The sequence below is a fragment of the Talpa europaea genome (assembly GCF_964194135.1).
Source record: "Talpa europaea genome assembly, chromosome: 12".
In the NCBI taxonomy this organism is placed as follows: domain Eukaryota; kingdom Metazoa; phylum Chordata; class Mammalia; order Eulipotyphla; family Talpidae; genus Talpa; species Talpa europaea.
This window is the reverse complement of record NC_140079.1, coordinates 38,989,510-39,003,128: the sequence shown is the minus strand read 5'-3', so window position 1 is coordinate 39,003,128 and position 13,619 is coordinate 38,989,510. Positions and strand designations below refer to the sequence as shown.

Here is a 13,619-nt window from a genome sequence, read left to right as displayed (position 1 = left end):
CAACCCAGTGCTCAACTGCTGCGCCACCCGGGAGGCCCATAAATCTTTTTTTTTTTTAATGAACATTCCAGGTTCGGATCTCTGCTCAGTCACTCACTAGTTATGTAGTCCATTTGTTTGAATTTAAATGTTTGAGTTTGAAAGTAATTCAGCTCCTCTGGGAGGTCTTCCTGGATACACAAGCTGTAGTGTACCCTTCCATTTTTCCGTCATCACAAGCTATTTCTATCACATTCCTCATCACGGTTTGTTGTTATATATTACTTGTTTGCTTATGCTGTTTCTTTTCTGTTTCCTCCACTAAATGTCAGTTCAATCAGGGCCAGATTTTGTTCTGTTCATTGCTGTGTCTCCAGCACCTGGTATATAGTAGCTACCTAATAGATACTTGTTGGATGCATAAGTTAGGGCTGTATCTGTTCTATGAAGGAGAGATGGATGCCAGCTAGGTGTCATAGGTTACTAGAGGTGTCTACTCAAGTCTGGTCTGGTGTCTACTCCCTCCCATTCCCGGCTGTTTACAACCATTCCTTCAGCCATTCTCACTTTTATGGTTACAATGACACCTCATCAGTTCTCTGTGTGGCCACTGACAACATCTTTCCCCTTCTCTAGAGACTCACTTGCCACATCTATAAAATGGGAGAGGGGAAAAATTGGTTCATGGTAATCGCCTTTCTAATTTAAAGTGCTATGAAAATAGTCTTAATATAATCCTCTCTTTAATTCATTCAACATTTATTGAGCATGTATAGTGTGCTGAGCATTGTTCTAGACCCAGTTCTACCCTCATGATGTAGATAAACACCAAAAATCTCAGCTATCTTGAGTGCCCTACCCTCTTTACTCTCTATGCCTAGCGAAATTTTAGTCTCCGGTCTGAAATCACCGAAGGTATTTGTCCATTTACACACTGATCTTGCTCCTTTGCCTGTTTTGAGTGGCAGCAAAGCAGGTACCAGGCTGGGCTTGTTGGCTAAAGCAGCCCCACAGCCTGGTCACCGTGCTGGACTTACAAATAGTGAGCGCTTGGGAAATATATGTGAAATGAGCTAAGAAAGAAACGATGGAGCAAAGTCAGGCTCACGTGCAAAACCTCTTGGAATCCTCAGTGTGTCATTACCCACTTTGCAGATGGGGAAATTAAGGCTCAGGAAGGCAAAGCCGCGACTGGGCCCCCCCGCAGCTGAATAGTGAGTGTGGAGCTGTGGGATGCAGCAGAGGATGCTCAGGTAGTCCAGAGAAGCGGTCCCAACTCCCCACCCCCACCTCACTGCAACAGTAAAGGATGAGTGGCTGAGGCAGAGTAGGGAGGTGGGCGGTGAGAGACAGAGGGACAAGCGCAAAGCAACTCAGGGGTCTCTCTGTCTCGGTCCCCAGAGCTGGAGATGATGCGTTGGCAGATTAGAAAATGACTGGTGTTGCTGGGGAGCTTCCGGCATCCTGTGCCCAATTCTGGGAGCTGGGGTTCTCGGGACCCCGTTTGGCTGGGACCAGGGAGCCGCAGTCTCCGAAGCCAGGGAGAGAGACCCCTTCCCCCGCGTTTATTAGGGAATCCCCGGCATTCCGGGTCCTCCCCACACGGCCCCCGGTCCGCAGGCGGGTCTGAAACCCTTAAAGGGTGTATGGGGGGACCCGGCTTTCTTGGGGAGCGGGGGCAGCTCCTACCAGGAGCTTCAGGTACCCTCCCTCCCGGGCACCGGGTCCCCTCCCCAACACCGCTCACCTCCCGAAGCTTACCTTGCAGAGGGGCTGGGGAGGGGATGCCCCGCCCTCTCCAGCCTAGGGGGCTGGAGGGCACAGGGGAGTCCAACCCTTTGTTTGCTCGTGTGTGTGTGTGTGTGTGTGTGTGCACGCGCGCGATGGAGAGACCCGCTGGGGTGTGGGTCCCTGCGCGCGCGTGCCCAGGCCGTGACCGCAGCCGAGAAGCCGGACAGCCCGGGCTGGAGGGGGAGGGGGAAAAGGGGGACTCCTCCACCCCCGCCCGCCCACTCACCCGCAGGTTTGAATGGAGGGGCGGGGGAGGGGCGGCAGCTGGCAGGCGCTTTTGTGGATATAGCTCCGCCTCCTCCCGGGGCCGGGGAGTTTCCCGCCTCCCCCCCAACTGGAGACCTTTACTCGCTTCCCTCCAGCCCTTTCCCCGCCAGCACCCGCTCTGGGGGAGTCTAAAAAGAGGCGTCCCTCACCCGAGTGGCTGAAGCTCCTCCTATCCCGCCGCCCCCCAAAAAGCGCCCATTAATCTGAGATAATCCTGGCCTTAGGCTGCAACACTGCTTTTTATTCCTGACTCAAAGCGTGGGTTGGGCTGCATCAAAGTGTACATTTGGGGTCTCCCCAACTCAAAGTAATGGTGTCCTTAGAGCCCTGGCGGAGGAAGGACTCCCAGACGGAAAAGGAGGGTCTGCGAGAAGTCCTAGAGTAAATCGACTGGGAAACCCCCCCTTCTCACCTCCACGACCCTCCCCATGGCTGTCCACGCTACGAAGCTGCGCGGGGCCAGGCGCAGCGGCCGCCGGCTGGACATTAGCGACACCCAGCGGCCGTGCAGGGAGTCGCTGCAGAGGGCGCCGGAGACGCGCAGGGGGAGGTTTTGGCGATTCCTGATGGGGCAGTTGTGCGCAAATCCCCGCGCAAAAGAGGCAGATGATGGGGGCGGGAGGGTAAGGGTACGGTCGGAACTGGAGAAACACCAGCCTGCAAGGCAGGGCCACGCCGCCCCAACTTCCAACCCCCTCAAGGGCAGGCCCAGTACCCGTTTAGACCCTCCCAAGAGCAGGGCCTGGTACCACTTGGGCTGGAAAGATTCCCCCCAGATCAGACACCCCCCCTCCCCAGTGTAGAGTTAGGGCCCCCTTCTCAAGGGGCAGGGAGCAAGTCTTCTCGCCGAGGCCCGCCCCTGCAGTGTGTTCAGGAGACGTCACTGCGGCGTGGCTAAGGGAACAATCATTTCCCTCAGTCTAGCCAACAGCCCCCAGTCGCGGTTGCTTCAAATGTTCACTGTGGGGTAGCGGGAGATGAGGGGAGCTCAAGGTTGGAGTGCCCATTTTTATAACCCTAGGAGGTGCCTAGCGGAGGTCCCCCGCGCGATGAGGTGGGTCTTGGCGGGGGACCGAGGGGGAAAATTCGGAGACCCGGAACACGTGAGCGGGGCCCTTTAAGGTCGCCAGTGCCGCTGCCGCGGTTACTAGGGATGTGACGTCACGTGAGGGCGGGGCGGGCCCCCGGGACGGAAGCGGAAGGGGCGGGGCTCCGCGAGGCAAGTCTCAGCGCTGCTGCCGCTGCCGCCGCCGCCGCAGCCGTCTGAGCGGGAGCGGGCTGGGCCGCCTAGGCAAGATGGTGGACTATAGTGTGTGGGACCACATCGAGGTGTCTGACGATGAGGATGAGACGCACCCCAACATCGACACGGCCAGCCTCTTCCGCTGGCGGCACCAGGTACGCGCGTGCGTCCACCCCCTTCCCCCACTCCCGGGACTCCGCTCCAGAGTTCTGACCCCTGATACTGCCGGGGGCCTCGCCTTAACCTCCCGGGATTCCTGCTCTGCAGTCTGGACTTTCCGGATCGCCTGGGGTTCCTCGATTCAGCTCCGGGACCCAAGAACTGTCCGGACCCAGACTCCCTGCCTTCGATCCAGGCCTACCCCCACCCCCTCGGATTTCTGCATGAAACTCCCAGTTGATTACCTAGGGCACCTTCTTAAGCGGCTAGACTTCCAAGACAAACTTTGGGGGTGCCCCCAGATCTGTCTGGGGAATTCCGTTTACACCCAAAACTCTACGTCAGTGTCTGTACCTGATTGTACCATGCCCACTTCTATTCTTGGATTTCCCATGGGCTCCTCCCTGGTCCCTAGACTCTGGACCCCTAATACCTTGATCCTATTCTGGGATGTGACCCCCTGAATCTTGATGGGGGTTCCCATTCAGAAATCCCACTTCTTACCCAAACATAACAAAGAACTGTGTCCTCCCCTGAGATTTCTGTCCCTGATCTTGGGGCCCTTTTCTCATTCTCCTCAGCCCCATCTAGTACTAGTGTTTTAGAATCCTATTCCCTTCCAAACCGAACCACCAGCTCTACCCCGATATAATCTCAAATTCTAGTCCTGCTCCTTTCACTGACCTACTGTAGATCCCATTTTCCGTTCTACCAGGAAACCCTACCAACGTGGTTTGGGGCCTTGCCAGAGTGCCTGCTCTTTGTAAGCAGACCCAGACACCACCCCAAACAGGCTACCTGTATGAACCTCTGACACATTGAAACAACTCATCCAAACCCACTCCACCATCTTCCTGATCCCAGCCTAATCTGCTCTTCTTCAACCACAAATTGTCCTTGTTCACACCAGGGATCCTCCCAGTGTGATTCCATACTCACTGCCCCACTTTTATCTATTTGCCCCCAAATTCAGACCCCAGAATTCAAGTCTATGTGTCTTTCTACCTCTTCCCCTGTCCAGCTGTGCTCATAACCCAATAAACCTAATATTCTAAAACCTAATATTCTAACCTCTCATAAAATCTAATATTCTAACCTCTTGCTCCCCCAGATCTGAACTTCTGTACCACATACTTGTGTCTGTAATACTCTAATAAACCTAAGGGCTACACTTCCAAGAAACTTCCAGTTGGGAATTCCTCACTTTCCTCTTTCACATGGCAGCTTATATACCCAGAAACTCCTAGAAGGAACTCTTTGTCTTGCCAAGACAGCATTAGTCCCTACATCTGGTTCCCAGTCCCATTTCCAATCCATTCCTTAAGGCAGCGGTCTCTTGGGTAGTGTACCTGCCAACAAGCCATTGCACTGTAAGAAGAAAGTTCTAGCACTTCTATTCCTTCCTGTGTGTAACATTTTGTTATGGAATATTAAAGTTCTCTGTAGAGCTCTAAAGACCATTCTTGGCAATACCTATTTCTGTCACATTAAGAGGTTCATCTAAACCACTGTGTAGAGGATAGTTTGACTCTGCTGAGGCCGGTACCCCTTGTCCTGCAGCACCTTCTCCACCACACCTTCCTCCCTCCTAACCCTAAATGTTTTAGTGTCCTGCTGTGAAGAGCCCTTGTAGAGAGTGATGGAGGCAGGGGGCCTCAGCATCTCAAGCATCTGGTACAGCGACAAGCAAGTGTGAGTTCTAATCCGAGTCCTGCCACTTGCATTTTACTCTATGGGGTACTGAGACCCCTGCCTCCACAAGACCTTGTTTGAATGAAATGACATTAGGTCCAAAATGAATTTGACCTGTGGGGAAGGGAAGGGAGTATTTGTAGGGAAACTATTAGGAGGTATTAGTAAAGAGATAGAGAGATGTGCTTTGTACAGGGACCCTCCCTCTTGGGTTCTCTGCAGGCTCCTTCTGAATCACTGACTTGCCACATTACCTACAGTGAATTTTTTTGATCTTTCCCTACTTGTTTCGCCAGCTGGGAATGTTAACAGTAACTATCTCATGGGGTTATTTTGAGGGTCAGCTTGTTTATTTAACATCTGTGATGTTCTTGGGACACATCTAATGTTTAACAAGCTTTCTTAACTTTTACCACTATTACTGGTATTGTTTAGGTAATTACAGTCGTGGTAAAAAAAAAAAGATATTCTAGAAGTAGACATCCTCCAGCTTCCCCACTCTCTGACCCAGAGATAGCTGTCAGGACTATTTTTTTTGTGGTTCCTTCCAGTAGACTGAGTAGCATCCAGATTCTGTAAGCCTCAGTTTCCCTTTCTGTAAGGCAGTGGGGAAGTGACAGCTATGGGTCCTTTTCACCACCCAAGTTTCTTGCCCTGCCAAGCCTGCTCCAGCCCCTCACAGTGGTATCCAGCCCAGAACAGGCAGGTTGCTGCCACCACCTGTTCTAAGAGACCTTTATTTAGCTTTAGCCTTCCTGGTGGCCCTGCAGGGGACACCAAGAAGAAATTGATGGCTGCCTAGCAGAAATAAGCATGGTAGGTGCCTGCTGTTCCCTGAGGCAGCTATGCTACTGAAACCCATCTGGAAAAGGGAAGTGGCAGAGGTCTTATTGGCCCCTTATCCACGGGGGAAAAGTGAGGCTCAGGATTGGCTGTGTCAGTCCCATGGACATTAAAGAGGGGCTCAGAACTCCTGCTTCTTGCTCACCATGTGCCTGATCCTATGACAGAACCTGGAACTATGACTTTGAATAAGACCCAGAAGCAGTTTAGCAGACCATTCTCAGTTGTCGAGCTTTTACTCTGGGCCAGAAATTCAACTCACTGCTTCACATACATTTTCTAGTTTGAGTCCAAGAGCTGTCTGCCAGAGAGAGAGAGATGGTCCCTTTGGACTGACAGTAATGACAGTCACTAGCATGGGTGTGGTGCTTGCTGAGTGTCTAGCATAGTTCTGGACCAGCTAATTTGCAATCTCCTTCACTTCCCCCAGCACAACCAGTGAAATTGGCATTGTTGTCTGCATTTGAGGAAACAAGTCCCAGAGATTAAGGGATTGGCCCCGGGGACCCAGCCAGAACACTGTGGCTGTGAAATATGTCCCAAGTCTGGAGCCTCAAGATTGTCCTCTAGCATTTTTATCCCATCTGATGATCACAGAGGGGCCTTTGGGATTCAGTAGCACTGGGATGGGCACTTGGGGAAGGTCCCGTCAAGGACTTGGGGGCAAGGCAGTTGGAATAAGGAGAACAGAGTTTCAGGTAGAAGGAACAGCATCTGCAGAGACCAAGAGACAGGTAAGGCCTGGTCCTTTCAGGGCACTGCCAGAGCCAGCATCTGTCTGGGACCCAGAGTTGGAGGAAGAGAGTAGAACCCAATCACTTCCGGGGCCTGGGTGACATCTAGGCAGCTTGGAACGAGGATCAGGGGTCCCATCTGAACCCAGACACCCCGTGTTGCATAGTAGGGATGCTTGCAGTCAACAACTCCTCTGACAGCCTGGAAAGGGGGAAAGCATACGAAGGAATTGGCACCTCTCAGGATTTGGTCAGTGGCACTGTTGGGAACCAGAGAAGGTGATGGTGGAGCCAGGCCACGGGCAGTTAAAGTGGGAGTAAGGACATGGGGTCCATCACTGAGCCTGGAGTACAGTGGGAGAGGAGATTAGGGAGTGACATCTGGATAGAGTGGATACCAAGCCTGACTCAGGACAACGTGCTTACCTAGAGACAGAGCTGAGGGGCTCTCGGCAGTGATCCAGGGGTGGAATGGATTGGAGAAACATCTGGAATTAGAAACTGAGGACTCCGTGGCAGAGAGGATGAGAGATTGAGGGCCAGTGAGCAGGCCTTAGCCAGGGGCAGGAGGCAGTGTGGGAGAGGTGCTTCACTGAGGAAGGACAAAATAGAAAACCAGGTTTGTGGGGAGCTAAGATAGTGAAGTCAGTTTTGGACACAGAATTGGAGATGCCTGTGGGACACCTTGACCAGGGTGGTGCAGGGAGTTGGTGGGCAGGGTGGGTGCCTGAGTGTTACTGAGGGTGACTCCAAAGAGGAGAGGGAGCATGAGGCCCCCATCCAGCATCTGTTACTTTATTTTCCTGGTGCTAGAGGGAGAAGTGTGAGCAGTTCCCCACCTTCTTAGAACCCAGTGTCCTTAAAGGGTGACAATGCCCAAAATGTGATAAATAATTGTCATGGGCTATCAGCAGATAAAACGGGAGGAAGATAAAACAGAGTGAGAATAGGGGAAGGTTACCCTCTTCAGTAGGGTGGTTGGGGGTAGGCCTTGTCTGTAAGGTGGATTTTGAACAAAGATAATAAGGATGCAAGGATGCAAGGAGGGCATCTTGGAGAGAACCTTTCAGGCCTAAGAAACAGCCAGTGCAAAGGCTCTAAGATCTGAAGTGGGTTTAGGAAAAGGTGAGGCAGTCAGTGTGGCTGGAGGAAGGAGACAGACTGGAGGAGGGTGCAGCTGATGATACAGATCTCACAGGAATTTGTCAGCTGCAGGGAGGACGTAGGCTTTTGCCCTGAGTGAGGTGGGAGTCATGGAGGTTTCCAAGCAGGGCAGGGACCTGCCCTGTCTCAGGTGTGTGCAGGTACCTTGGGGGTAAGGGTGGAAGTTGGTGTAGACGTTCCCTGGGTCTATCCCAGGTACAGTGGTTGGAAACCTTAGGCTCAGGATGGGACTGGATCAAGGAACAAAACATTCCTGACTGTCCCTGCCCGTAGGCCCGGGTGGAGCGCATGGAGCAGTTCCAGAAGGAGAAGGAGGAGCTGGACAGGGGCTGTCGCGAGTGCAAGCGCAAGGTAGCCGAATGCCAGCGGAAGCTAAAGGAGCTGGAGGTGGCTGAGAGTGAGGGCGGCAAGGCAGAGCTAGAGCGGCTGCAGGCCGAGGCACAGCAGCTGCGCAAGGAGGAGCGGAGCTGGGAGCAGAAGTTGGAGGAAATGCGCAAGAAGGAGAAGAGCATGCCCTGGAATGTGGACACACTTAGCAAAGATGGCTTCAGCAAGGTGCGTGTACTTCCCCAAGCGGAAGCCCGCTCAGGTCAAGGGAGGCACACAAGGTGGGTGGGGTAGGGGACCAGGTGAGGGGCTGGATGGATAAAGCACCCCACCGGTCTACCCCCTCTGATCTGCCCCAAGGCCCTAGTCCGAGGCCACACCTGCCACGCCCACGCTCCCGCCACCTTGATGTTCACGGCGCTGTCATCACCTCCATCGTACATGGGATGGGCATTGCGGCCGCGGCCAGCCCGACCATGTTCAAGGCACTCTGCGGCCTTGCCCCAGCCCACTCCCCCTCTTGCCCCACCACAGAGCATGGTCAATACCAAGCCTGAGCAGGCAGAGGAGGAGTCGGAGGAGGTGAGGGAGCAGAAACACAAAACCTTCGTAGAAAAATATGAGAAACAGATCAAGCACTTTGGTGAGTTGGGCATGTGACCACTGGTAGGGGGCAGGGGGCGCATGTGACACAGACTGGCTCTCCCTCTCTAGAGCCCTCCTAGCACTTTGCCAATACATTCTCACAGGCATGCTCCGCCGCTGGGACGACAGCCAGAAGTACCTGTCGGACAATGTCCACCTGGTGTGCGAGGAGACGGCCAACTACCTGGTCATCTGGTGCATTGACCTGGAGGTGGAGGAGGTGAGTGGAGCCTGCCCCAGGGCTAGAGAGAGGCTTTGTCCTGAGGCTGCCTCTTGGTGAAGCTTTGCCGTTTCTCTCTTGGCAGAAATGTGCACTCATGGAGCAGGTGGCCCACCAGACCATCGTCATGCAGTTCATCCTGGAGCTGGCCAAGAGCCTGAAGGTGGATCCCCGTGCCTGCTTCCGGCAGTTCTTTACCAAAATCAAGGTAGGGGCCCTGAGCAGCCCTGGGTGGCGGTGGCAGCGGCTTTTCTCAGGGAACCAGCCTACAGTGGATATGTGTCCACTTGGTGGTCAGAACCTTGTCCATCTGGAGATGGCTGAGCCCTGGTGGAGGTGAGCAGTGTCAGGTCCAGATTGATTTTGAAAGCAGAGCTAAACAGATTCGGGTCAAAACTCCTGGGTTTCGTACCTGAGTACCTGGAAAGTAGAGCTTCTGCTTGCTGAGCTAAGGACGAGGGTAGAGAAGACGGGGGCGGGGAGAGGGGGGGACAATCTAGAGCTCCAATGTGGCTGTCGTGAGGTGCCTGTCAGAGTCCCACGGGCTGTGGAGGAAGATGGGGGTCAGGACCTGTGCTCCAGGGGCGCGGACAGGCAATCATTAGCAAATAGGTTGTCAAGTTGAGCTTCGTAGAGGTCCGGGTCTGCAGGGAGATGCGCAGAGCAGAGGAGGGTCTCCGGTCCCCCAGTGCTGCCCAGTGAATGCCCTGCCCCCTAGACAGCGGACCGCCAGTACATGGAGGGCTTCAACGACGAACTGGAGGCCTTCAAGGAGCGTGTGCGGGGCCGTGCCAAGCTGCGCATCGAGAAGGCCATGAAGGAATATGAGGAGGAGGAGCGCAAGAAGCGGCTGGGCCCTGGTGGCCTGGACCCCGTCGAGGTCTACGAGTCCCTCCCCGAGGTTCGGCCCCAGCCCCCAGCGGGTGGCAGGTGGGGTGGCCATGGGGACCCAGGTGTCAGGGACCTGAGCCCTGACCCCTCTGCACCTGTAGGAACTCCAGAAATGCTTTGATGTGAAGGACGTGCAGATGCTCCAGGATGCCATCAGCAAGATGGACCCCACGGTGAGTACCTGCCCCGCCCACCCGCTGGCCACCTGGGTCCCGGCTGGACATGCCCTCATGTCACCGTGAAGCTGGCACAGGTGGCAGCCAGGCTTGTGCCCACACACTCACTCACCTTTGTTGAGCACCTGCAGTGTGCCTCACGGTCCAGTGGTGAACATAGGCTTTCCACGTGGGTGGCCTGTGATCGCCTCTGTCACTGGCACACCTGGCTGAGCCCACCCTTGCCAGCCACTCAGTGCTCCCAACTAGAGGCTCCTGAGCCCCAATTGCAATTATCCCCATCAAACTAGTGTTGGTATTAACTTTCAAAATGCATGGGGAGGGCTGAGCACATAGTAGGTGCTAGTAAACATCAGCTGTTATCATTTGTTTTTCTTCTTTTAATTTTATTTATTTTTGCTTAGAAAAAGTGAGGTGTAGGCCAGAGGTAAGGGGTGAGAGGATTCACTGGAGACAGAGTGGGGAACAGAACAGGCAGATCTACTGAGATACACTGCTGAGGGGAGCAGCGGGCGAGACAGGAGAGGTCTCCTGCACCATGTTGGTAGCTTCCTGGCCAGGGAGCAAACTCCTGCTGCGGTGGCTGCCAATCACTTCATAGTGCTGAGACTTAACCCCTTGGAGGCCCCTGTCGTCATTGTGTTTTGTTTTATTTTTTTTAAACATATCCTGAGGTTTTCTGATTATTTTATTTATTTATTTATTTATTTATTTATTTAATTTTATTTATTTTTTTTGTGGGACCCTCACTGGTGGCCGGGGAACGAACTGGTGCTGCAGAGGCTGCGGACAGCCTCGCAGCCCAGCGCTCAACTGCTGCGCCACCAGAGGAGGCCCTATTTTATTTTATTTTTTAAAGATTTATTTATTTATTTATACAAGAACCGGGGTACAGGCCAGATGTGTGGGAGGGTGAGAGGCTTCACCAGAGACAGAGCGGGGAACAGAGCAGGCAGACTGACAAAGTACACTGCTGAGGGGAGCAGTGGGCACAACAGGAGAGGTCTGCCTCACTATGTGAGACTCTCGCTGGTTGGCCAGGATCGAACCATCGCTGCAGAGGCTGCGGACAGCTTCACAGTGCGGCGCTCAACTGCCTGCACCACCGGGGAGGCCCTGTATCATCATTGTTAAGAGCAGTAATGGTGCCAGTAGACAAGGACTCCGAGTTTCATTTATTTATTTATTTGTTTGTTTGTTTATTTATTTATTTATTTATTTATTTATTACATCTTAAAAAGACAGGTTTATTAGAAAAAGGAGAAAGCAAAAAAGAGACACCTGAATATTATCAGGAGGGGAGGGAGGAGAGCTGCCAGGACTTTGAGTTTTAAATCCCTCCCATTGGCTCACTGGCCACACTGGTTTCCTCATCTGTAAAATGGATCTAGTCATAGAATCTGGACAGGGTTTCTAGAAGTTTCCCTGAGAATGAGCTTCTAAACCAAGGGTCTTCAAACTGGCTTGCAGGCTCACTGTATTGCTGTAAACCGAATTTAATGGAATGCAGTGGCTACGCACTAACTATGACTAAAGTTGAGATGGGACGAGTGGAGAGGTTGCACGTGACAGACCATATGGGTTATAAGCCAAGAATCTTTACTATCTTACCCTTTAGGAAGAGTTTGCTGACATTTATCCAAGACATAACACTGTTAAAATTTGAGTTCAATTTTCCAACTGTTACCTGCACTGGTGGAGGTTAAGGTTGTGCTGGGGACAGGCAGGCCGCTGGACGTGGTGGCCCAGGCTCACCTGCCCACCCTTCTCCCTGCAGGATGCGAAGTACCACATGCAGCGCTGCATCGACTCCGGCCTCTGGGTCCCCAACTCCAAGTCCAGCGAGGCCAAGGAGGGGGAGGAGGCAGGCCCTGGGGATCCCTTGCTGGAAGCCGTCCCCAAGACAGGCGATGAAAAGGATGTCAGCGCGTGATTCGCCACCACCGCCTGCTGCAGGCCCCTGTGCACCCCTTTTCAGAAAAAAAAAAAAAAAAAAATAGACGCTGTCTCCCCAGCTCCTGGCTTCCTCCACTTTCGCTGCTCCTCTCCCAGTTCAGGGGAGCCCTTACCCCCTTACTCTGCTCTCCCCCCAGCACTCATCCAAGTCTCTGCTTTGAGTCAGGGGGCTTCACTGCCTGCAGCCCCCTCATCAGCATTATGCCAAAGGCCCGGGGGTCCAGGGAAAGGCCTGGGAGTCCAGGGAGGGGCAGAGGTTGCCAGGCTGGTCCACAGGGTAAGGGGAGGGTTCCCAGCTGAGGGGCCTGCTCCAAACACTGGGCTGTTTTCACTGTTTGTCCACTGCTGAGTCTTCTATATGGTAAACAGCAAAGATCTTCCAATAAAGGATTTCAGATGTTCCACAGGGGCGTAGTGAGGGCTGTTGAAACAGCTCTTCTCTTGGGGATGGGAAGGAAACCTGGAGTGGCAGCTGTGCCTGTGACCCTCCAGCTGTCTGTGTGACTCCATCCTCACACCAGACTAGCACATGCTGTTCCACTGCTTGGAACATGCTTCCTCAGGACACCTTTACCTCAGAGTTCACTCCCCAGGCCCTTCAGTCTTTGGCTTATTTTGTCCCTACCACTGTCAGCTTAGGAGCCTCATCCTCTGAGTCACTCCTACATGACCAGCTCTCCCTCCGAAACAGGCCTGAATCTGACCACTGCCCTTTTACTCCCACAGCCCTGGTGCAGGGCCTCATCACCTCTGGCCTGGATACCTTCCCCAGCTTCCTCCTTCTCTCCCCCTTCCTCACCGGACCCCAAAACACAGCAGCCAGAGGGTACCCATGAACGTGAGTCTGAGCACATGCCACCCCCACAGTAGAAGGTAATGCCCTCATAAGCTCACCTGGTCTTCTACCATCTGCCCCATCACCTCCCTACCCTCACATCTTGTTCCCCCTCTCTCCTACCTCCTGTCCAGTCAGTGTGACCTTGGGCAACTACTACACCTCATCAGGCTCTCTCTACGGTGACCCTAGCATGAGGACCCTTCTCCCAGGCTTGTGACAAGAGGCATGGCAATTCAGTGCTTAAATGTGAGCCTTGGTGTGTGGCCTGTACCTCTGCCTGAACAGCCTCACAGTACTTAAGTGGGGGCACCTTTAAAAAGGAGTGAAATATTTGGGGCACAGGAAAAGCTTAAAGGACAGTAAAACAAGGACGAGGCAGCCTAAAACATGAAATAATGATCCAGTGAAGCCCTCTGCCTACCCTTCCATAGGGACACTGCCCTCTGGACTGCTTGTCTCAGAACTCAGTGTTGCCCTTCCCAAAGACCTTCCCAGTCTCCCCTTCTGCCAGTCACAGCTTGCCTCACCTGCCCATATGCCCAGCTTTACCAACCTGTGTATTGGCACCTCCCTTAGGCTGTGGGTGCCACTAGGGTACTAAGCCTGTCTCCTGGACCTGAGAGTTCCAGCACTGCAGAGGGCCTGGCCCAGCCACCTGTAACTGCCAAAGCAGAGGCCCAGGATGTGGTTGTGC

General features: G+C 53.5%; 1 protein-coding gene across 1 annotated transcript; it reads left to right on the top strand.

Annotated features, from left to right (window-relative positions):
• The first annotated feature begins 8,093 nt into the window (after nt 1-8,093).
• On the top strand, nt 8,094-12,487 carry CDC37 (cell division cycle 37, HSP90 cochaperone). The gene is made up of 7 exons (XM_084251493.1): nt 8,094-8,433; nt 8,587-8,842; nt 8,949-9,064; nt 9,150-9,272; nt 9,783-9,965; nt 10,057-10,128; nt 11,909-12,487. Exons 1-7 carry the CDS (start codon nt 8,161-8,163, stop codon nt 12,062-12,064), a joined length of 1,179 nt encoding a protein of 392 aa, XP_084107619.1. The 5' UTR covers nt 8,094-8,160; the 3' UTR covers nt 12,065-12,487.
• The last annotated feature ends 1,132 nt before the right edge of the window (nt 12,488-13,619 follow it).